Raw genomic sequence first — 25193 nt, 5'->3', positions numbered from 1 at the left:
AAGTAAGGGATAATGGACGACACGGTGGTCTGTTCACAGAAACTAATGCACGGTCAAGGTTGTAAAACAGCCCCGACACAAAGCAGAGGGCCGTTTAAACCTCGTAAGTGCATTAATTTCTGTGAACAGACCACCGTGGAGTCCATTATCCCGCTTATTCCACTGTTGCCACTTGCGTTGTGTTCATTTCCTGTTACAATTTAAACTTTTTAATCACTAAAACTGTCTTGTTTGTAGAACTAATTTCTTCCGACACATATCAACTAATTTCTCAACTTGCAGGACAAATTGCCGTTAGTTCTATATGGATGGTTGCAACGGCCAAAGGCCAGTCGTTAGTTCTATCTCTCCCGTTGTCAAGCGGGCGTATCCCAAGATTCTGATGAACTTTAGCTTTGAAACATCGCTATTTTACTTAGCCTGCTGTCATCCATCTAGCTAAAAGCCACCTCAGTCATATGCTACAATGTTGCCATGTTCTGAACGTCTGCATTTTACAGCTCGGATGCAACATGACAGTTCATTTAAACTTCACAACGAGTTCTGCGAATTAATATGCAAGTGTGATACGGCCAAAAAAATGGATCTACTTCATAGGTGTGCAAATAACATACGGTTAATGGTCGTTCTAAATTACGTAGGACAATGGGAAATTCAACCAAGCAGTGGAATAATTATATATATTTTCATATATAATAAGTCCACCTGATTATAAGTCGCAGGATCAGCCAAACTATGAAAAAAAGTGTGACTTATCGGAAAATACGGTAATGAAGTAGCCTACACTATTTTTGACCTGTGAAACAAATATGCTTTGTGGTTGTGAACTTATTGCAGTATCATCAGAACTATTCCACCTGTGTGTGTATGGTTAAAATTCTGAAGTGCAAAATAGTTTAGGCTACAGCAGAAATATTTTCATCCATAGATAAAAATAAGCAAGTCTAATCTTTTCAAAGTACACCAGATTGATGCATTTAAACATTAAAATATTCAAAATTTTCTTCCGGGCGAGGCATGCCGCTGGACCCCCCTACCGTGGCTTGATTAAAACTTCCGACACATAACAGCACAGCTGCCTGAAGAATTTCTAAGGGAAACCACTGATCTCTATTGGGGATCAATAAAGTATCTATCTATCTATCTATCTATTAAAAGTTAGGGCCAGGGGTTAAAACTACTGGTCAGCCATAAGTGGATAAGTACTCGGATGAAAGGGCCATGTCTCTGAAGGCAAGACATGTCAGACAAAAGTCTTAATCATCTAAATGAAGTCTTCCACACACACATATTGTTGAAGGAAGTCACCCCACATGCTAAAAATATACTTCCTCACTTCCTTGAGGTTTCCTGACCTGACTCCCTGGAGATGTACAGTGGGTTGCATAAGTATTCATCCCCATGCTAAAGTTGACTAAAAAGAGGAATATCTTTTGGAAATTGATCTTAATGTCTTAATTTAAAAAATTAGGAAAAATCCAGCCAGCCTATTCGCTAGTTTGATTTGCATTGAGCTCAATGAGCATCAAATCAGTTAATAGGTTAACTGAAATACACACCATGCCAATCTCTAGGTATGGTGAAGGGTATGTAATGATGTGTGGCTATTTTAATTCCAAAGGCCAAGGGAACTTTATCAGGATGCATAGTATCCTGGATCCATGAAATAACTGGCCTTTAAAAATAAAAGTCTGCCTGCCTCTATGGGAATTTAACATAGGGGGGTGTATACTTATGCACCCTGTTAAGGGCTCTACAGTGCGCCCATTTCACTCGCACATGCGAGTAAAAATGATGCCGTGCGAGTGCAAAAAAATATTTAGGCACACTGGTGCGAATGACTTCTAACCATGTCAATGTTTGTCTACAAAATACACCGCAACATCGAGAAGCATTACTGGTGCAGACCATAGAATCACGTCGCGAATGCAGCATAAAAACTACACCTCCCATCAACGTTAGCAGTTTCGGCGTTGTTGTGACTTTCGTAGTAGTCGCTTCCATCAAATCCAAGAGTGCGCAGAAAAAGCGGAAAGTTAGACTAGCCAGCCAAGATGCAAAGATTGAAGAAATGAGTTCTTCTATCCACCGAATTCATTGGATATAGGAGGAACAGGATGAGATTCTGAGAATGCAGCGAGAGAAGGAAAGGTAACCCAACATGCATTTTAAGCCCAGTTGACGTATTGGCTGCAGTATGCAAAATATAGCTGTAGCGAACAAGTCAAAAAGACAAAAGTAGCCTCGCGTAATACTCCCATTTTATTCAAAGGTAGAACGCTACTGACAACTCCAGGCTTCCACGCATGCTTGTTTGTTTACACCGAGTGTGTGTAAGTGCAAAACGAAAGTAGGCCTAACGTTTGCCTACTGCCCCCATCAATGCAGATATTTCAAATAAAAACTGAAAGTATAAAACATATATCCTTGATTAGCCTATGTTGCGTTTTGTGGAAGAGAAAATGGACTGTTTTAGTAGTAGTATTAGGCAGTATGCAGTCAGATAGGTCACCATGGGCATATTTGGATTAGCTACAGATGGATTCACAAATAAATAAATTAGCCTACATTTGGCAGGATACTTGATATACAGGCTAAATGCAAATATGGCAATGTATTATATTATTTTACATTAACAAAATGTAGGAAAATAGAACAGACTGAAAATAAAGTAGGCACTGATCTTTAAAATCCTGTTTCCTGTAGCCTAAATGTTGTCAGTCATTCTTAATATTCGCAATTGGTGCACTGGCATGTTTAACTGTTAGCTGCAGTATAATGTTAGATTATGTGTAAATTAAGTACAGAACTGACTGTGCGCCCACATTTTTGTCTGTGCTCCTACATTTTTTAACTTGGGCGCACAAGTGCTCCTGGAAATTGTTTTTAGTGTAGAGCCCCTGTATTTTAATGAAGAACTTTTATTTATTTACGATACATTATTCATTCAGAAAGATTCACCAAAATTGGTGTCCTTAAAGGTTGGATTTTTTCTCTTATTTCATAATTAAGGCATTAAGATCAATTTCCAAAAGATGATTTATTTTTTTTATTACTCTTTTTAGTCAACTTTAGCATGGGGATGAATACTTATGCAACCCACTGTATCCCCTACCACATCCCCTACCACATATCCAAGCATGTTCAACCATAAGGTATGTTGTCATGTTCAAGCAATTTTAGAGTGAGTAATTATTTTACTACGCAGTAGACCTAATAATGTCCAAGTTAAAAGCAAAAACATGAATTCCTTAACATTGGAATATATGTATATTGCTCTTAAGATTCCAAAATAAAAGACTATACAAGTGCAAAGTAATGCATTCTTAGTCTGAGGTAGCATTCAGTTCAGTTCAGTAGGTCTAATTGAGTGCCTGTCACTTTAAGACGACGTTCGTGAGGGAATCCCTGCAATTAACATTAACACCGTTAAAACGCTGCTGATGTGTGAATGCAATTCATAACATAGTTAGTTCAAATAACGGTTCGTAGCCTACTTCTCCTTGGGACAAGCACTTTTGAGTCTTGGAAAACACTTTTCCATTTACATTGGGATTTTGCAAACATTCAGAGTCAATAAAATGAGCCCTACATGAGTAACAAAATTGACAAGCAGATGTAAGTAAGCATGCTAAACTTGACATCCGAACAGTATTCTAACGTTAGCTTTGAGATACTGCTTGATTGCATAACTTAACTTAGTAGCCTACATTGAGGAGACCAAACTATGTTGTGATGAGACCTTAGCAGAGTTAACTTTAATGCAGCAGTTTTTAACAAATTTGCGCAGCATGGTCACGATGCTAAGCGGATTTAATAGCAATTTAGCCCACCGTGTTCTATGCAATGCTTCTATGTTGCAACAACAATCCTTCAACAATCGTGAATATTTTGTTAAATGCACATGCAGAGGAGCAGCGGGCTCGTTACAAGAAGGAGTGGCCGGGGCAAGGAAAGGCTGCGTGCGTGAAAAGCACAGCTCAATGATTTCGTGGCCCCCAGCCACAGATTAGTCAACGTATGGGAAACACTGAAGGTGTAAAATTCAAAATATTTAGCGGCACACATTATGCTTAATGAATCGACGCGCATATCTTGCCCCAGCCCTAAGCCTTACCCAATAATTATTGATATGCTCCAACGGTCTGACCCACATACTAGCTAGGTAACTTTAGGTGGGGGAGGTTTACTAGGCCTATTCAGAATAAACACTTGTAGCGTTATTAGGCCTAACACAAACACAAAAATAGGGAAGAATACGGCTAGTCCTAAAATTCAGCTTTCTATTACACTTAACATGTTACTTAACATGTAATAGAAGTAATAACTTCTAGTACACTTAACATGTTTTCAGATCCTTTCAAGTTATCCATATTTTGTTATGTTTCAGACTCATCTTAAAATAGATTCAATCCATGTTTTTCCCATCAATCTACACACAATACTCCACAAAAAGCAGTTGTTTGGAGTGTAAATGTATAAAAAAAAAAATATTTAATTTACTGGTCAGAGACACCAATGTACAGAATTGTTTGAAAAATACTGTACAAAGTTTACTGATTTTTATAGTATCAAAGTGGCAAAATGTCATGCGGTAAAACAGAGTCAATGGAGAGTTAATGAAGACAAATTCCAGAAAAATTATAAAAATGCTTTTAAATTTATCAACTTTTATCCTTATTTTTAGTCTCTATGTAAAGTATTGAATTGGTAGACCCATAAGAAATATTCTTAATATCTAAAATCACTTTGTTCTGCAAACACAAGTTTTCATGACCTTAGTCAGGTGGCATAATATGATCTACTTCAGAAGAGCCCTGACAATCACCCAAGTTCAAAATGAGTTTGAAATCGAGCTCCTCAATTTATGTTACTTCAACCTCTTCCAACTGTGGCATTATCACAGATTTGAGTGTCAAATGTCAAAAAAGTGGTGGCAAAGCTGCAATTTTGAAAAACTTTCATTTGGCAAAACAAAATTTGTCGTTTGAAAAACCAAAATTTGTCATTCGGTAACACAATTTATCATTTGGCAAAACACAATGTGTCATTTTGCAAAACAAAATTTGTCATGCGGTAACACAATTTATCATTTGGCATAACAAAATTTGTCATTCCGTAAAACCATTTCATGAATGACATCTTGTTATTCTGGTTATCATTACTTTATTTTATTGTTTTAATCTACTGTAGGGTATTTCTAATAAATAAATAAATAAATAAATATATATATATATTATTTTAATAATATATTTTACATGTTTTCTAACAATATATTTATAAATATATAGGCCTAAATGTATAATATGTTCTATGATTTTAACAGATGCATCTTTACATAAAGTAGAGGGGTGCACATTTACATGTAAAATAAGAGTTGATTCTGCTGCTGTACTGACTCGTCCCACCAAAGAGTTTGTTTATTTGTTTCCCCAACTAGCACAGTAAAGTTCAGACACACCAGCAAAAGAATTCGTTCTGGGTAGGCTGAGCTCCGCTCTGCTTAGGTTAAAAGGAAGATCATTCACAAGAGGATTTTGGGCTGCACAGATTTAATGCAGATCTTGTTAGAATGGGGAAATACATCTGCACAGCTGACATTATTTTGAGGAAGAAGTAGCCAACCAAGCTCACGTAGGGTGTAGCCAGACGGGCCTTACGTAGTTGGGAAATAGGGCTTTACAAAATATCGGTGCAAATTATTGTCCGAAATTCGTTATCGGAACGCTAATAATATTTAAATTTTTTCACTTATCGGCCAATAATATATATCGCCCACCGATATACCAGTATCCCTAGTCTGAATACTTATGTAAATGGAATATTTCAGTCTTTCAGTCTCAAAATTGAATTGAATCCATTTTAAGATGAGTCTAAAACATAACAAAATTAGGAAAAAGTGAAGCGCTGTGAATACTTTCCATACTATATTTATATTTTTGTTTTGTTTTAATTGACCTAAATAAATGAATGAACATAGGAAATGTACAATAATATTCAGTTTTACATGATGTGGCAGCATTTTTGCATCTCTTCTGCAATAATGTTGGGGGGGAAAAACTGATGAAGATGAGTTTGATGAAAGATGAAACACTCAGGCATTAAAACATGTGATATATTTGCAACTACTGTGTGGGCTTTTTGTAACTGACCATAGACCCATTATGGATTAACAATTACATTTTAATACTATACTTTATGAGTGTATCAGTAACATTGATTTTAATATATAAGGAAATAACTGTTTTGCCAAATGACATTTATAAGGACTAATAATAGTTATAAGGGTGATTATCATGTCTAACCTCAACAATAAAGACTACCTGAATGCGGTTTGCTTGCATTAAAATGATTCCGTGGATTTTGCAACAACACACCAACAAACACAGGTATGCAGTGGCTATTCAAAACTATGTAAAACATGATGTGCAATAAACTGACACTTTGAATAGCCCAGGCTACTTTGGACAGTCTTTAGACTTTGAATAAACAAACAACAATTCCGACTGCAAGGTCCCAAATTTAAACAAGTGGTCCCGGATTTAAGGCCGTTTCAGAATGACACACATTCAAGCACAATCAGCTGCAGACGAGAGGCAGATAAAACGTGATGTCACTTATAGGCTACCAGAGACCAGTTTTTCAGTCACATCATTGCAAATTTCATATGATGATGCAACATTTCACCAAATGGTTTGTCTTTTCTATCATCAAGTTATTAAATAAGCATATAGTCTCTCAAAGCTGCAGGCTTATGCCATTTTGATCAGCTACAGACAACGAGTGGCAGACAGAGCGTAATGTCACTTATAGTCTACCAGCGATTGTTTTCACATTGTTGCAAATTTCATATGATGATGCATGATTCCACAAAACGGTTTGTCTTCTCTATGATAAAGTTATTTAATAGGCTAAATAACTTATATTAGGCTATGTCATTTTGATCTGTAAAAAATGTCACATGTAGCCATGCTCGCTGCACATTTATTATATTAGTTCTGCTAATTTCAAAAGTAGAGCACAAAACCAATAACCCTTTCCTTATCATGAACTGAGAGATTAAAAAAATGCAATCACACTGTACAGGTTGTATTACAATTACCACCAAAATGTAAAAACATAAACGGCCTATCGTCAGATAATACCATGGACCTAGACAAGGGCATATGGGAGAAAGATCAACTTTATTGTCATTGCGCAGAGTACAGAGACAACGAAATGCAGTTTGCGTCTAACCAGTAGTGCAAAAAAGCAGAAAAGTGCAATGTGATGTACACAGTATAGACTGGTGGTGCAGTACAAACAGTATAAGACATATAGTACCATGTAGACAGTAGTATACAGTTAAGAAAGTGGTATGTTTTACAATAAATTCAATATAAATATGCAATATTTATGTAGCCCTAGAAGAGCAACAATAAGAGCAATAATAGAAAGTCAGGAGGAGAGAAGAGGTAAAAACCTTTCATAATGGGCAGGGGAAGAAGAAGAAGAGGAAAATAATTTGGCAGTGCACTGGCGGATCATTGATGTGTGGCTAGACCTTCAATTACGATTAATTTAGTGACCAACCCTTTTAAGTCAATTGTAGCACCAAGATTAGCAAAAACATTCAAAATCAGAATAGCACCTTGTTTTACACATTTTCCCGAAGTAATGTGAAAAAGACTGATTTTAAATGCCGCACCCTGGAATGTATAAAAATCTAAATATGCTAGAATGCACATATGAGTATACAAATGTGTGTGTGTGTGGTTAGGTAAGCCTACGTCACACGTCACTGTGCCCCCGGAGAAAAAACCTAGGTGGCAGCCCTAAAATAAGTTCTTCAACTGCTAATTCCGATTACCTAATTCACACATTTAGTTTGGCTTCTTGGCAAATGTAGCAGTTTGCGTGAAAAGGCAAAAACACGAACATAATCAAACATTCTGTTGTGGTAGTTGTGGTAAAAGTTGTGGTAAAACCGCGGCAGTGCATGAAGATGAGTGGCTCTCAAGAAGAAGAAAAAAGTCTGACATTTCCGCTTCTGAGGGCAGTTGTTGGACTAAGCACTGAAACATGGAATAGGCGAAATAAGGCCCCAATCCATGGGATCTTCCCTGTAGTAGGCAAACCGATACATTTAACAACCCCAACTTTGAAGAAATGTTCACTTAGTTAGCAAAATAAGATACTTACTCATCCTTAAATTTTAATTAGAATAGGCCAGTTTTGTTGCGGGTCGCGCGTAGGCATTGTAGACTAACGTTAAGAAGTTGTTAATTTAACGTTAGTTCTAAAACAATCAAAGCTAAGATGAATATCAAGCGTGAACTGGTCAACTTTTAGCTGGCGTAAATTCGCCATTAAAAGTTCGCACTTCGTGTTGACTAGCTTTATGTTTGCCTAGAACCAACTCAACAGTGAAGCATTTGTCTTACCGTGTGCCGTGAGCAAAACAGTTTGCAGTTCATTTTTGAGCTGCGAGGGGATCCGGACTTTGAAAGTCGTTGGTGCTCCTGAAAATGAATTCGGGCGATTATCCCAAAATGAGCGATGTCATTTATAAAGTTTAATATTGTTTATGCCATTCCGTTAATATTTCCTTGAGGTTTTTTTTGTGACGAAGTATGTAGAGGTCTAACTAGCCCAAGTATCCAGGACAATTTTTACAAGTTTGACGTCAGCGGGTGTTCACCAATTACATTCAAGCACAAGCAGAGATTGAGGCGTCTTATGAGAAGCCTAGCTACTAGCCCCTGGCTGCAGCATGCAGGTCAGGGCTGGGGTGGGGCGGAGCCCAACGTTGATCATGTCGTAACTGTAAATAGTCCAGTCATTTTATGAAAAAAGGTAAAAAGGTAGGACAAATTGCAACAAAAGCAAACTCAACTGATTTTGTATCCTCAATATGTCCTGGGTGGGGGTGGGATAACCCCCCCAACAACAACAACAAAACACTGTTTTATTCAGATGACAATAATGACAAAGTTTTTTTTTTTTGTAAATATAATTTTCTTAAGAAATGTACCATTTGATGCTGTTTAATTTGTAAATGTATTTATATATGGTGCACTGTCACTTTAAGAACATTGTCTACTACACATGCATAAGATTTTGCCAGCTCCATTTATGGCTAGTCCACAAACTCTTTGTTTGTGCCACATGTATAGCACAATATTAACAATGATAATTATGCTTAGGTATACTATTAAGTTGGTATAAACAACCTTCATTTCTTTGGAAATAGAAGCATGTAATGAGATGATGCTAGCTAGATATTTTCTGTTTGTAATTATGAACCTGGTAGCCACCTAGCTATCTAAGTGGAATGTATTTCAATTAGCATATCATGTGCTTCACATAAATACTTAGTTAAAGACTTCAAGACTCACCATTTCCATTACACAAATGCAAAGACTACTCTTCATATTCCATCACAGTCCAAATCACAGTGCATGCAGCCTGTCAAAGTGCCCTCTCACATTTTATAAATGGTCAGTAGTGGTAACTCCACAATCTCTTCTAGCGTTGTTTTTGTTGTCTTCATGATTTCCTTTTAAAAGTTTATCATATTAAGTTCAAGTTAAGATCTGATGCATAATGGAGACTGAGAGAGTACCCAAAAAGTATCATCCTTATGTAAAATGCTGTTGGTGTGTTTTGACATTGTAAACATTCACTAAGAAGAAAAGCAGTTTGCAGTAAAGCTGCTCTGGCTAAATTGTGGTGCTCCCTGAGCGGGTCTGTCCCTTGGTGCCCTCACAGTGCGAGATGCACGTGGTGGTAGCAGCGGCACTGGACACTTTTTCCAGCTGCGTTACAGTAGGCTAGCCTACTATTGGCCACTGAAAATTAGACAAGGCCGATGAGGCTGTGATTAAAATTCGGGACTGGAGCTGTCCCTCACGGGACAATTATAGTTATAATCACCCAAAATACAGGATGTCCCGGACAATTCGGGACGGTTGGCAACCTTAGTGGTAGGCAGGAGTGTAGAGGGCGTTGGACGCGGGGGAACGCTGCCCCCCTCCCCCCACCACCACACACACTTCTTGGAGCATTGTTTTGACCATTTTACTAGGCGTTTATATAATAAGCGTTTTTTTTTACCAGATTACAACAAGTGCATGCATCAGGCAAACATCTCCAATTACATGGGGAAACTGAACAGTCCAATCAGTAGACTATGATAAGCTAGCCAACTATGCCTACTTTGTCTACAATATTTCCAGGCTTGAACCAGACAGCTGAATTAAAGAGGTAGAGTTAGTAGGCATAGGCTATAGGCTAATCTGCATAAAGTGTGCTGTCATAAATATCAGACATTCAGTATTCTCTCTTTTTATATCAGGATATAAAATAATACAGATAATAATAATACAATGAAAAGCGGTGAATATATGCCTTATGTTACCAAACAAAGGAATCTGAAGTTTCAGGTCAATATCTCAAACGGTTTGCCCGTGGCGTCCATTTGAATTTCGGGTGCCACGGCCCTAATTGACACATTGGAATTTCACATTTCATCCTTTGCCATTTTTGGAAGCCCATAACGTCTGTTCTAATAGTGGTAGAAGGCTGGAAACTGGTATGGTAGTTCATTGTAGCCTGTATTATACAATATTATACAAATGAGGCAGAATCAACATTACTTACTGTTTGGGTGAGAGGTGGGTCACCAAAGTCCTAAAAAATGTTGACTGTTCAGTCATTCCAACTATATTAAACCTCATCTACCTAGTTCAGTCATTCCAACTATATTAAACCTCATCTACCTAGTTCAGTCATTTGAACTATATTAAACCTCATCATGTTAACAATATATTTCACATCATATGTTTTGCATTTTCATGCACTGGTAATTCCCTGGAATTGCGTTTTCTAGTTATAGTGCATGAAAATGCACTATACTGTTCTTCCAAAAATTCTTATCAGAGTGCATAAAAATGCACTCTACTGTTATCCGAATTATTCTTATTATTACAGTGCATGAAAATGCACTGTACTGTTCTTCCTAGGCATTTTATTCTTATTACAGTGCATGAAAATGCACTGTACTGTTCTTCCTAGGCTTCTTCTTATTCTTCTAACGCGTTTAATGCAGCTTCAACCGTTTAACGTAGAAACTTCATTCAAACTATGTTACGTAGGTCTTATTTAGGACATGGGTGCTATGTATTTTTCAGCTTTGTAACTTTTATACTTTTTAAACTATTAATTAAAAACTGGCCACCTGTCCCAACTGCCATTCTCAGGCTTTAAGCATACAAACTGGCCCTATTAAGACTACACACCCTATTCAACTGCTTCCTCTGCCAAAAACTGTTTCAGAATAAAAGTCCTCACTACAATATTTCACTGTTAAACAATTTAACCCTTTAAACTACTGAACCTTTTAACTGTTCAGCCATTGTAACTGTTACTTGTCATCAACTATGACTCCTACCCACTGGAGCTAGTTAGCTAAGTTAGCTAAGTCACATGGTTAGCATAGTTAGCATGCTAACATGCTAGTTACCATTTTTAGCAAAACTGCTTAAAATGATTAGCTAAGTTAGCTAAGTCACATGGTTAAGATAGTTAGCATGCTAACATGTTAGCAGAGTTAGTTAGCATTTTTAAAAAAACTGCTAAAATGATTAGCTAAGTTAGCTAAGTCACATGGTTAGCATAGTTAGCATGCTAGTTACCATTTTTAGCAAAACTGCTTAAAATGATTAGCTAAGTTAGCTAAGTCACATGGTTAGCATAGTTAGCATGCTAAAAAGATGCTAACATGTTAAGCATGCTAGTTAGCATTTTAAAGCAAAACTGCTTAAAATGATTAGTTAAGTCAGCTAAGTAACATGGTTAGCATAGTTAGCATGCTAGTTAGCTAAGTTAGCTAAGTCACATGGTTAGCATACTTAGCATTTTAACATTGTTAGCATGCTAGTTAGCATAGTAACTTGGTTAACATTATTATCTTTGTTAATATAGTTAGCATAACTGCTAGCAAACATTAGAGCCATTCCAAGTGTCAGTTATCGTCAACTATCTACCTAAATAATTTAACCATTTAAACTATCCACTTATTTAACCGTTCAATCATTCCAACTATATTAAACCTTATCTACCAAGTAAATTATTTACCTATATAAACTATCCACCTATTTAACTGTTGAGTCATTCCAACTATATTAAACCTCATCTACCTAGCAACCAATATAGTTTGTTTTTACTCTGTATGATATTTGACATCATATTTTTTGCATTTTCATGCACTGTATTTCCTTCAGGAAATGCTTTTCTAGTTATACTTCTTCTTCTAACGCGTTTAATGCAGCTTCAACCGTTTAACGTAGAAACTTTATTCAAACTTTGTTACGTAGGTCTTACTTGTGACATAGGGGCTATGTATTTTTCAACTTTGTAACTTTTATACTTTTTAAACTATTAATTAAAAACTACTCAAAATTTCCCCATTGACTTAACATTGGGCCTTTATGACATCACAGCAATTAGAATCCTATGGCAGGTGTTCGGGCCAGAGCCATATAAAGGTAGAGTTGCGACAATGGGTGTTCAAAATTCGTTAAGGTCACGTGGTTCATGTAAACTTCAAATAGTTCCCGGAAGTGATTGACAATGGATTAAAATGCATTAAATAGGCTACTGTTCAATGATAGACAGAGCCACGATTTTGGTTAATTGACAGTCAATAAATGCATTGATATACAATATTTATAACACAGTGTAATTATTGTGTAAACTATGTAGTTTTTCTACCATTACAACAATATTAAATTAAATTCCAGACCTTATATCTTAGCCTGCTATATAAAGTGACGTTTTTTTCCGCCCTTTTACGTATGTGTCACTTAATATTAATTTCTGTACAAAAGAAGAGATTCTTTAGAAAACGCAATTGCACCCACCCCATAAGTGTATCTAAATTATCGCTATATAAATTAAATGACGTCGTACAGTGACTCGAAAAGCTGTAAACAGTGTTTTTGAGACTGCGTGTAGCCTACAAAAGCGCATGGAGCTCCTGTGAAATTTTGATTGCAAAGAGAAACTGTAACACAGCTAGTCTAACATTACTTGTTTGAGCTTTCTACCCCGCGTTTCCTCTGGTAGTCACTGATCTGAGCTAATGAGCGAATTACCTAGCCAAGCATAGCCTATCGTCGCGGCAGAATAAAAAAAAGTTTAAAAGTTTTTTAACATCTCCAGTGTAATGGTGGGCATTCTAAGTTAACCGTAGCATTAGACCTACCTATTTAGTAACCCCATGGTAATGCGAGTGATCATAATAAAATATAAAACGTGACATGTAAGTCCTTCGATAAATAACCAGGATATGAATTCATAAACATGAACAGCATTTTGTCATCGTTTGTCATTCACCGTGCTGTGAACAGCAGATGCTAGGCTAAAGAGCTTGAGATTCAGACAGGTGAGCACCTGGAAATGGTGTGCATTGTGTCAGAAAATAGCAATTTGATCAGTGATCATGCATCATCAGCGCAAGCTTGGTTTGAAACTTTCTGGTGATGGGGATTTTACACGATCCTTCATCACTGGGCTAGCCATCACTGGGCTAGTGTGCCCTGCTGTGTTAATATGACCTGCTGATGCTAACAGCTGCAGCTCCCTCAAATCTAGGTTCTCTCATGCATAGGCTAGCTTTTGCCAATGAAAATGAATGCAAAATTTAAAAAAAAGCTCCGAACTGAAGAAACGTTTACGTTACCAACAATGTTAACAAACTCAGTTTCACTGCTGCAAGTAGGCCTACAAAGTTGGCTGTAAATATGCTTCGCCATATTTAACGAACCAGCTAGCTTTGTGATAACAAAATCTTACCTTTTATGTGTTTAGTCCACTGAAAGTTATCCACATATCAAACGATTAAATCCACAGTTATGGAGGAATTGTTTTGGGGAAGCAGTTGCGCTTTATCCCACTTTTGCTGCCCTTTTTAAAATTAAACCACTTAAATCCATAGCCTAGATGAGCATTGCATAATGTTACAACTATGTTGACATGATGGTAACGCTAAATGCCCAAGACACGTCACGTCATAAAAGTTGTAGGCTACAAACGCAAAAACTTAATGACAGCTCGTTTGTGGTGTTGCCTAGTGCTGCCTAATTGAAATGGTATAGGCAAGGTTTATCTTATATTAGGTTATTATGTGTGGCACATTTATTGGGCTTTAGCCTCTTTTAATTTATTTGATAAGGAACTGATAAAAACTGAGCAGCAGAAAAGCTGTCATAGTCGATACATAAATAGTTTATTATTATAATTAGGTTATTAATACTATTACTTTACTACTATTACTGTTGTTACTGTTATTATTATTATTCGGATGAGCCAATAATGTAAATCTGAGTCTGAAATGTTGGCTACAAACAGTCTGTAACTGCACTGCTGCTATTATAAATTGTTAACTTTCGGGAACTATTTGAGGCTTCCATTAGCCGCCATTGTTGAAAAAAAAATGGAACTTTAGCGTCAATGGAGTTGTCGCAACTCTACCCTTATATGGCTCTGGTTCGGGCCACCTGGATCAACTGCCAGTCTCAGGCTTTAAGCATACAAACTGGCCCTATTAAGACTACACATCCTGTTCAACTGCTTCCTCTGCCAAAAACTTTCAAAATAAAAGTCCTCACTACAATATTTCACTGTTAAACAATTTAACCCTTTAAACTACTGAACTTTTTAACTGTTCAGCCATTGTAACTGTTACTTGTCATCAACTATGACTCCTACCCACTGTAGCTAGTTAGCATGGTTAGCATAGTAAGCATGTTAGCATGCTAGTTAGCATTTTTAGCAAAACTGCTAAAAATGATTAGCTAAGTTAGCTAAGTAACGTGGTTAACATAGTTAGCATGCTAGTTAGCATGTTAGCATGCTAGTTAGCATAGTTAGCAAAACTGCTAAAAATGATTAGCTAAGTTAGCTAAGTAACATGGTTAGCATAGTTAGCATAGTTAGCATAACTACTCAAAATGATTAGCTAAGTTAACTAAGTAATATGGTTAACATAGTTAGCATGCTAGTTAGAATAGTTAGCATACCTACTAAAAATGATTAGCTAAGTCACATGGTTAGCATACTTAACATGTTAGCATGCTAGTTAGCATAACTACTAAATATGAAAACATTAGCTAAGTTAACTAAGTTAAGTAACTTGGTTAACATTATTATCTTATTATAACTGCTAGCAAACATTAGAGCCATTCCAACTGTCAGTTATCGTCAATTATCTACCTAAATAATTTAACCATTTAAATTATCCACCTATTTAACCGTTCAATCATTCCAACTATATTAAACCTCATCTACCTAGCAACTAATATAGTTTGTTTTTACTCTGTATGATATTTTACATCATATTTTTTGCATTTTCATGCACTGTATTTCCTTCAGGAAATGCTTTTCTAGTTAGAGTGCATGAAAATGCACTCTACTGTTATCCGAATTATTCTTATTACAGTGCATGAAAATGCACTGTACTGTTCTTCCTAGGCTTCTTCTTATTACAGTGCATGAAAATGCACTGTACTGTTCTTCCTAGGCTTCTTATTCTTATGCTTATTACAGTGCATGAAAATGCACTGTACTGTTCTTCCTAGGCTTCTTCTTATTCTTCTTCTTCTTCGAACGCATTTAATGCAGCTTCAACCGTTTAACGTAGAAACTTCATTCAAACTATGTTACGTAGGTCTTACTTGGGACATGGGTGCTATGTATTTTTCAGCTTTGTAACTTTTATACTTTTTAAACTATTAATTAAAAACTAATCAAAATTTCCCCATTGACTTAACATTATGATTATGACATCACAATACGGCCGTTAAGCAATTAGAATCCTATGGCAGGTGTTCGGGCCACCTGGATCAACTGCCAGTCTCAGGCTTTAAGCATACAAACTGGCCCTATTAAGACTACACATCCTGTTCAACTGCTTCCTCTGCCAAAAACTGTTTCAAAATAAAAGTCCTCACTATAATATTTTACTGTTAAACAATTTAACCCTTTAAACTACTGAACTTTTTAATTGTTTAGCCATTGTAACTGTTACTTGTCATCAACTATGACTCCTACCCACTGTAGCTAGTTAGCTAAGTTAGCTAAGTCACATGGTTAGCATAGTTAGCATGCTAGTTAGCATTTTTAGCAAAACTGCTTAAAATGATTAGCTAAGTTAGCTAAGTCACATGGTTAGCATAGTTAGCATGCTAGTATGTTAGCATGCTAGTTAGCATTTTTAGAAAAACTGCTTAAAATGATTAGCTAAGTTAGCTAAGTCACATGGTTAGCATAGTTAGCATGCTAGCATGCTAGTTAACATAGTTCACATGTTAGTTAGCATAGTTAGCATAACTGCTAAAAACAATTAGCTAAGTAACGTGGTTAGCATAGTTTACATGCTAGCGTGTTAGCATGCTACTTAACATAGTAACTTTGTTAATATTATTATCTTTGTTAACATAGTTAGCATAACTGCTAGCAAACATTAGAGCCATTCCAACTGTCAGTTATCGTCAACTATCTACCTAAATAATTTAACCATTTAAACTATCCACCTATTTAACTGTTCAGTCATTCCAACTATATTAAACCTCATCTACTTAGCAACCAATATAGTTTGTTTTCACTCTGTATGATATTTTACATCATATTTTTGCATTTTCATGCACTGTATTTCCTTCAGGAAATGCTTTTCTAGTTCTTATTCTTCTTCTAACGCACTTAATGCAGCTTCAACCGTTTAACGTAGAAACTTCATTCAAACTATGTTACGTAGGTCTTACTTAGGACATGGGTGCTATGTATTTTTCAGCTTTGTAACTTGTAGACTTTTTAAACTATTCATTAAAAACTAATCAAAATTTCCCATTGACTTAACATTATGATTATGACATCACAATACGGCCGTTAAGCAATTGGAATCCTATGGCAGGTGTTCGGGCCACCTGGATCAACTGCCAGTCTCAGGCTTTAAGCATACAAACTGGCCCTATTAAGACTACACATCCTGTTCAACTACTTCCTCTGCCAAAAACTGTTTCAAAATAAAAGTCCTCACTACAATATTTCACTGTTAAACAATTTAACCCTTTAAACTACTGAACCTTTTAACTGTTCAGCCATTGTAACTTACTTATCATCAACTATGACTCCTACCCACTGTAGTTAGTTAGCATGGTTAGCATAGTTAGCATGTTAGCATTGCTAACATTGTTAGCATTTTTAACAAAACTGCTAAAAATGATTAGCTAAGTAACATGGTTAACATAGTTAGCATGCTAGAATAGTTAGCATGTTAACATGCTAGTTAGCATTTTTAACAAAACTGCTTAAAATTATTAGCTAAGTCAGCTAAGTAACATAGTTAGCATGTTAGCATAGTTAACATGTTAGTTAGCATAACTACTAAAAATGATTAACTAAGTTAGCTAAGTAACATGGTTAACATAGTTTACATGTTAGCATGCTAGTTAGAATAGTTAGCATACCTACTAAAAATGATTAGCTAAGTTAGCTAAGTCACATGGTTAGCATACTTAACATGTTAAGATCTTGGTTAGCATAACTACTAAATATGAAAACATTAGCTAAGTTAACTAAGTTAAGTAACTTGGTTAACATTATTATCTTATTATAACTGCTAGCAAACATTAGAGCCATTCCAACTGTCAGTTATCGTCAATTATCTACCTAAATAATTTAACCATTTAAATTATCCACCTATTTAACCATTCAATCATTCCAACTATATTAAACCTCATCTACCTAGCAACCAATATAGCTTGTTTTTACTCTGTATGATATTTTACATCATATTTTTTGCATTTTCATGCACTGTATTTCCTTCAGGAAATGCTTTTCTAGTTAGAGTGCATGAAAATGCACTCTACTGTTATCAATTCTTCTTATTATTCTTCTTTCTAACGCTTTTTTGTGCGTTTAATACAGCTTCAACTGTTTAACGTAGAAACTTCATTCAAACTGCGTTGCGTAGGTCTTACTTATGTGACTTCAGCTATGTATTTTTCAACTTTGTAACTTTTATACTTTTTAAACTATTAATTAAAAACTACTAAAATTTCCCCATTGACTTAACATTAGATTATGACATCACAATAGCAATTAGAATCCTATGCCAGGTGTTCAGGCCACCTGGATCACCATATATGGCTCTGGCCAGGCCACCTGGATCAACTGAGAGTTTCTCAGGCTTTATGACATCATAGCAATTAGAATATTGTGCCAGGTGGCCAGGCCACCTGCATCAACTGTCAGTTTCTCAGGCTTTAAGCATACAGTCTCATTCTATGCTATAAGCCTGAGAAACTGTTCAGTCATTCCAACTATATTAAACCTCATCTACCTAGTTCAGTCATTCCAACTATATTAAACCTCATCTACCTAGTAAATAATTTAACCTTTTAAACTATCCACCTATTTAACTGTTCAGTCATTCCAACTATATTAAACCTCATCTATCTAGCAAATAATTTAACCTTTTAAAACGTCATCTACCTCATAACTGCTAAAATGGTTATCTAAGTTAGCTAAGTCACATGGTTACCATAGTTAGCATGTTAGCATTGTTAGCATTTTTTCCAAAACTGCTAGAAAACATGAGCTAAGTTAACTAAGTAACTTGGTCAAACATTAGAGCCATTCCAACTGTCAGTTATCGTCAACTATCTACCTATATAGAGCCTTTAAACTATTTGTCTATCAACACACATTAAAGTATCAGTCTGTCAACAATTTTTAAACTATCTACATATAACTTTTAAACTTTCAACATTCATTAAACTATCTGTCTATTAAACTATCTGTCTATTAACAACTGTTAAACTATCTACATTCAACTTTTAAACTGTCTACGTCTAAACTATCAACTTTTTATTAAGCTATGCTATGTCTGTCCTAGCTTCATTTTCATGCACTCGTAATTCCCTGGAATTACATTCTCTAGTTAGAGTGCATGAAAATGCACTCTACTGTTATCCGAATTCTTCTTATTATTCTTCTTCTAACTTTTTTTTTTGTGCGTTTAATACAGCTTCAACTGTTTAACGTAGAAACTTCATTCAAACTGCGTTGCGTAGGTCTTACTTATGTGACTTCAGCTATGTATTTTTCAACTTTGTAACTTTTATACTTTTTAAACTATTAATTAAAAACTACTAAAATTTCCCCATTGACTTAACATTAGATTATGACATCACAATAGCAATTAGAATCCTATGCCAGGTGTTCAGGCCACCTGGATCACCATATATGGCTCTGGCCAGGCCACCTGGATCAACTGAGAGTTTCTCAGGCTTTATGACATCATAGCAATTAGAATATTGTGCCAGGTGGCCAGGCCCCCTGCATCAACTGTCAGTTTCTCAGGCTTTAAGCATACAGTCTCATTCTATGCTATAAGCCTGAGAAACTGTTCAGTCATTCCAACTATATTAAACCTCATCTACCTAGTTCAGTCATTCCAACTATATTAAACCTCATCTACCTAGTAAATAATTTAACCTTTTAAACTATCCACCTATTTAACTGTTCAGTCATTCCAACTATATTAAACCTCATCTATCTAGCAAATAATTTAACCTTTTAAAACGTCATCTACCTCATAACTGCTAAAATGGTTATCTAAGTTAGCTAAGTCACATGGTTACCATAGTTAGCATGTTAGCATTGTTAGCATTTTTTTCCAAAACTGCTAGAAAACATGAGCTAAGTTAACTAAGTAACTTGGTCAAACATTAGAGCCATTCCAACTGTCAGTTATCGTCAACTATCTACCTATATAGAGCCTTTAAACTATTTGTCTATCAACACACATTAAAGTATCAGTCTGTCAACAGTTTTTAAACTATCTACATATAACTTTTAAACTTTCAACATTCATTAAACTATCTGTCTATTAAACTATCTGTCTATTAACAACTGTTAAACTATCTACATTCAACTTTTTAAACTGTCTACGTCTAAACTATCAACTTTTTATTAAGCTATGCTATGTCTGTCCTAGCTTCATTTTCATGCACTCGTAATTCCCTGGAATTACATTCTCTAGTTAGAGTGCATGAAAATGCACTCTACTGTTATCCGAATTCTTCTTATTATTCTTCTTCTAACGCTTTTTGTGCGTTTAATACAGCTTCAACTGTTTAACGTAGAAACTTCATTAAAACTGCGTTGCGTAGGTCTTACTTATGTGACTTCAGCTATGTATTTTTCAACTTTGTAACTTTTATACTTTTTAAACTATTAATTAAAAACTACTAAAATTTCCCCATTGACTTAACATTAGATTATGACATCACAATAGCAATTAGAATCCTATGCCAGGTGTTCAGGCCACCTGGATCACCATATATGGCTCTGGCCAGGCCACCTGGATCAACTGAGAGTTTCTCAGGCTTTATGACATCATAGCAATTAGAATATTGTGCCAGGTGGCCAGGCCACCTGCATCAACTGTCAGTTTCTCAGGCTTTAAGCATACAGTCTCATTCTATGCTATAAGCCTGAGAAACTGTTCAATCATTCAACTATATTAAACCTCATCTATCTAGCAAATAGTTTAACCTTTTAAACTATCCACCTATTTAACTGTTGTCATTCCAACTATATTAAACCTCATCTACCTAGTTCAGTCATTCCAACTATATTAAACATAATCTACCTAGCAAATAATTTAACCTTTTAAACCATCCACCTATTTAACTGTTCAGTCATTCCAACTATATTAAACCTCGTCTACCTAGTTCAGTCATTCCAACTATATTAAACATCATCTACCTAGCAAATAATTTAACCTTTTAAACCATCCACCTATTTAACTGTTCAGTCATTCCAACTAGATTAAACCTCGTCTACCTAGTTCAGTCATTCCAACTATATTAAAACTCATCTACCTAGCAAATAATTTAACCAATTAAACTATCCACCTATATAACTGTTCAGTCATTCCAACTATATTAAACCTAATCTACCTAGTTATCATCTACCTAGCAAATAATTTAACCTTTTAAACCATCCACCTATTTAACTGTTCAGTCATTCCAACTATATTAAACATCATCTACCTAGTTCAGTCATTCCAACTATATTAAATATCATCTACCTAGTTCAGTCATTCCAACTATATTAAACATCATCTACCTAGAAAAAAATTTAACCTTTTAAACCATCCACCTATTTAACTGTTCAGTCATTCCAAATATATTAAACCTCGTCTACCTAGTTCAGTCATTCCAACTACATTAAACCTCATCTACCTAGTAAATAATTTAACCTTTTAAACCATCCACCTATTTAACTGTTCAGTCATTCCAACTATATTAAACCTCATCTACCTAGCAAATAATTAAACCTTTTAAACCATCCACCTATTTAACTGTTCGGTCATTCCAACTATATTAAACCTCATCTACCTAGTTCAGTCATTCCAACTATATTAAACATCATCTACCTAGCAAATAATTTAACCTTTTAAACCATATACCTATTTAACTGTTCAGTCATTCCAACTATATTAAACCTCATCTACCTAGTTCAGTCATTCCAACTATATTAAACCTCATCTACCTAGTAAATAATTTAACCTTTTAAACTATCCACCTATTTAACTGTTCAGTCATTCCAACTATATTAAACCTCATCTATCTAGCAAATAATTTAACCTTTTAAAACGTCATCTACCTCATAACTGCTAAAATGATCATCTAAGTTAGCTAAGTCACATGGTTACCATAGTTAGCATGTTAGCATTGTTAGCATTTTTTCCAAAACTGCTAGAAAACATGAGCTAAGTTAACTAAGTAACTTGGTCAAACATTAGAGCCATTCCAACTGTCAGTTATTGTCAACTATCTACCTATATAGAGCCTTTAAACTATTTGTCTATCAACACACATTAAACTATCAGTCTGTCAACAATTTTTAAACTATCTACATATAACTTTTAAACTTTCAACATTCATTAAACTATCTGTCTATTAAACTATCTGTCTATTAACAACTGTTAAACTATCTACATTCAACTTTTAAACTGTCTACGTCTAAACTATCAACTTTTTATTAAGCTATGCTATGTCTGTCCTAGCTTCATTTTCATGCACTCGTAATTCCCTGGAATTACATTCTCTAGTTAGAGTGCATGAAAATGCACTCTACTGTTATCCGAATTCTTATTACAGTGCATGAAAATGCACTGTACTGTTCTTCCTAGGCTTCTTCTTATTCTTCTAACGCGTTTAATGCAGCTTCAACCGTTTAGCATTAGAAACTTCATTCAAACTATGTTACGTAGGTCTTATTTAGGACATGGGTGCTATGTATTTTTCAGCTTTGTAACTTTTATACTTTTTAAACTATTAATTAAAAACTGTTCAAAATTTCCCCATAGACTTAACATGGGCTGATGACATCACAATAGAGCCGTTAAGCAATTAGAATCCTATGGCAGGTGTTCGGGCCACCTGTCCCAACTGCCATTCTCAGGCTTTAAGCATACAAACTGGCCCTATTAAGACTACACACCCTATTCAACTGCTTCCTCTGCCAAAAACTGTTTCAGAATAAAAGTCCTCACTACAATATTTCACTGTTAAACAATTTAACCCTTTAAACTACTGAACCTTTTAACTGTTCAGCCATTGTAACTGTTACTTGTCATCAACTATGACTCCTACCCACTGGAGCTAGTTAGCTAAGTTAGCTAAGTCACATGGTTAGCATAGTTAGCATGCTAACATGTTAGCATGTTAGTTAGCATTTTTAGCAAAACTGCTAAAAATTATTAGCTAAGTCACATGGTTAGCATAGTTAGCATGCTAGCATTGTTAGCATAGTAACTTGGTTAACATTATTATCTTTGTTAATATAGTTAGCATAACTGCTAGCAAACATTAGAGCCATTCCAAGTGTCAGTTATTGTCAACTATCTACCTAAATAATTTAACCATTTAAACTATCAACTTATTTAACCGTTCAATCATTCCAACTATATTAAACCTTATCTACCAAGTAAATTATTTACCTATATAAACTATCCACCTATTTAACTGTTGAGTCATTCCAACTATATTAAACCTCATCTACCTAGCAACCAATATAGTTTGTTTTTACTCTGTATGATATTTGACATCATATTTTTTGCATTTTCATGCACTGTATTTCCTTCAGGAAATGCTTTTCTAGTATTATTATTCTTCTTCTAACGCTTTTTGTGCGTTTAATACAGCTTCAACCGTTTAACTTAGAAACTTCATTCAAACTGCGTTGCGTAGGTCTTACTTATGTGACTTCAGCTATGTATTGTTCAACTTTGTAACTTTTATACTTTTTAAACTATTAATTAAAAACTACTAAAATTTCCCCATTGATTTAACATTAGATTATGACATCACAATAGAGCAATTACAATCTTATGCCAGGTGTTCAGGCCACCTGGAGCCACTGTCTCAGGCTTTAAGCATACAATATGGCTGTATTAAGACTGCAGATCCTGTTTAACTGCTTCCTGTGCCCACAACTGTTTCAAAATAAAAGTCCCTTTAAACTATCCAACTTTTTAACTGTTCAACTCCCATCAACTGTATCCTCTGCCTTCAACTGTTTCAGATTAAAAGTCCTCACTAGCTAGTTAGTTAGCATCATTAGCATTTTTAGCATTGTTAACACTTTAGCAAAACTGCAAAAAATGATTAGCTAAGTTAGCTGAGTCACATGGTTAGCATAGTTAGCATGTTAACATTGTTAGCATTTTTAATAAAACTGCTACAAATGATTAGCTAAGTTAGCTAAGTAATGTGATTAGTATAGTTAGCATGTTAGCATTTTAGCATAACTACTAAAAATGATTAGCCAAGTTAGCTAAGTCACATGGTTAGCATAGTACCATGTTAGCATTTTTTTCAAAACTGCTAGAAAACATGAGCTAAGTTAGCTAAGCAACTTGGTCAAAATAATTAGCTTTGTTAGCATAACTGCTAGCAAACATTAGAGCCATTCCAACTGTCAGTTATCGTCAACTATCTACCTATATTGAGCCTTTTAAACTATTTGTTTGCTAACGCATTAAACTTTCAGTCTGTCAACAACTTTTAAACTATCTACATTTAACTTTTAAACTTTCAACATTCATTAAACTATCTGTCTATTAAACTATCTGTCTATTAACAACTGTTAAACTATCTACATTCAACTTTTAAACTGTCTACGTCTAAACTATCAACTTTTTATTAAGCTATGCTATGTCTGTCCTAGCTTCATTTTCATGCACTTTCGTAATTCCCTGGAATTACATTCTCTAGTTAGAGTGCATGAAAATGCACTCTACTGTTATCGAATTCTTCTTATTATTCTTCTTCTAGCGGCTTTTTGTGCGTTTAATACAGCTTCAACTGTTTAGCGTAGAAACTTCATTCAAACTGCGTTGCGTGGGTCTTACTTATGTGACTTCAGCTATGTATTTTTCAACTTTGTAACTTTTATACTTTTTAAACTATTAATTAAAACTACTAAAATTTCCCCATTGACTTAACATTAGATTATGACATCACAATAGCAATTAGAATCCTATGCCAGGTGTTCAGGCCACCTGGATCACCATATATGGCTCTGGCCAGGCCACCTGGATCAACTGAGAGTTTCTCAGGCTTTATGACATCATAGCAATTAGAATATTGTGCCGGGTGGCCAGGCCACCTGCATCAACTGTCAGTTTCTCAGGCTTTAAGCATACAGTCTCATTCTATGCTATAAGCCTGAGAAACTGTTCAATCATTCAACTATATTAAACCTCATCTACCTAGTTCAGTCATTTCCAACTATATTAAACCTCATCTACCTAGTAAATAATTTAACCTTTTAAACTATCCACCTATTTAACTGTTCAGTCATTTCCAACTATATTAAACCTCATCTACCTAGCAAATAATTTAACCAATTAAACTATCCACCTATTTAACTCTTCAGTCATTCCAACTATATTAAACCTCATCTACCTGGTTATCATCTACCTAGCAAATAATTTAACCTTTTAAACCATCCACCTATTTAACTGTTCAGTCATTCCAACTATATTAAACATCATCTACCTAGTTCAGTCATTTTCAACTATATTAAATATCATCTACCTAGTTCAGTCATTCCAACTATATTAAACATCATCT

General features: G+C 35.3%; 1 protein-coding gene across 3 annotated transcripts in view; it reads right to left on the bottom strand.

Moving 5' to 3' along the window:
* Nucleotides 1-8702, bottom strand: part of tnfrsfa (tumor necrosis factor receptor superfamily, member a) — a 71917-nt gene extending 63215 nt beyond the window's left edge. For 2 of the 3 annotated variants that reach the window (XM_048238625.1, XM_048238628.1), the window contains exon 1: nucleotides 8424-8701. In XM_048238625.1, the coding sequence (XP_048094582.1) occupies nucleotides 8424-8456 (33 nt within the window). In that variant the 5' untranslated portion in view covers nucleotides 8457-8701. Of the gene's footprint in view, nucleotides 1-8423 lie in introns of all 3 variants that reach the window. The other variant, XM_048238627.1, reaches the window with a different exon arrangement.
* Nucleotides 8703-25193: the final 16491 nt, after the last annotated feature.

This window comes from Alosa alosa, chromosome 3 (assembly GCF_017589495.1).
Source record: "Alosa alosa isolate M-15738 ecotype Scorff River chromosome 3, AALO_Geno_1.1, whole genome shotgun sequence".
Taxonomy (NCBI): domain Eukaryota; kingdom Metazoa; phylum Chordata; class Actinopteri; order Clupeiformes; family Clupeidae; genus Alosa; species Alosa alosa.
This window is presented reverse-complemented; position numbering and strand designations above follow the sequence as displayed.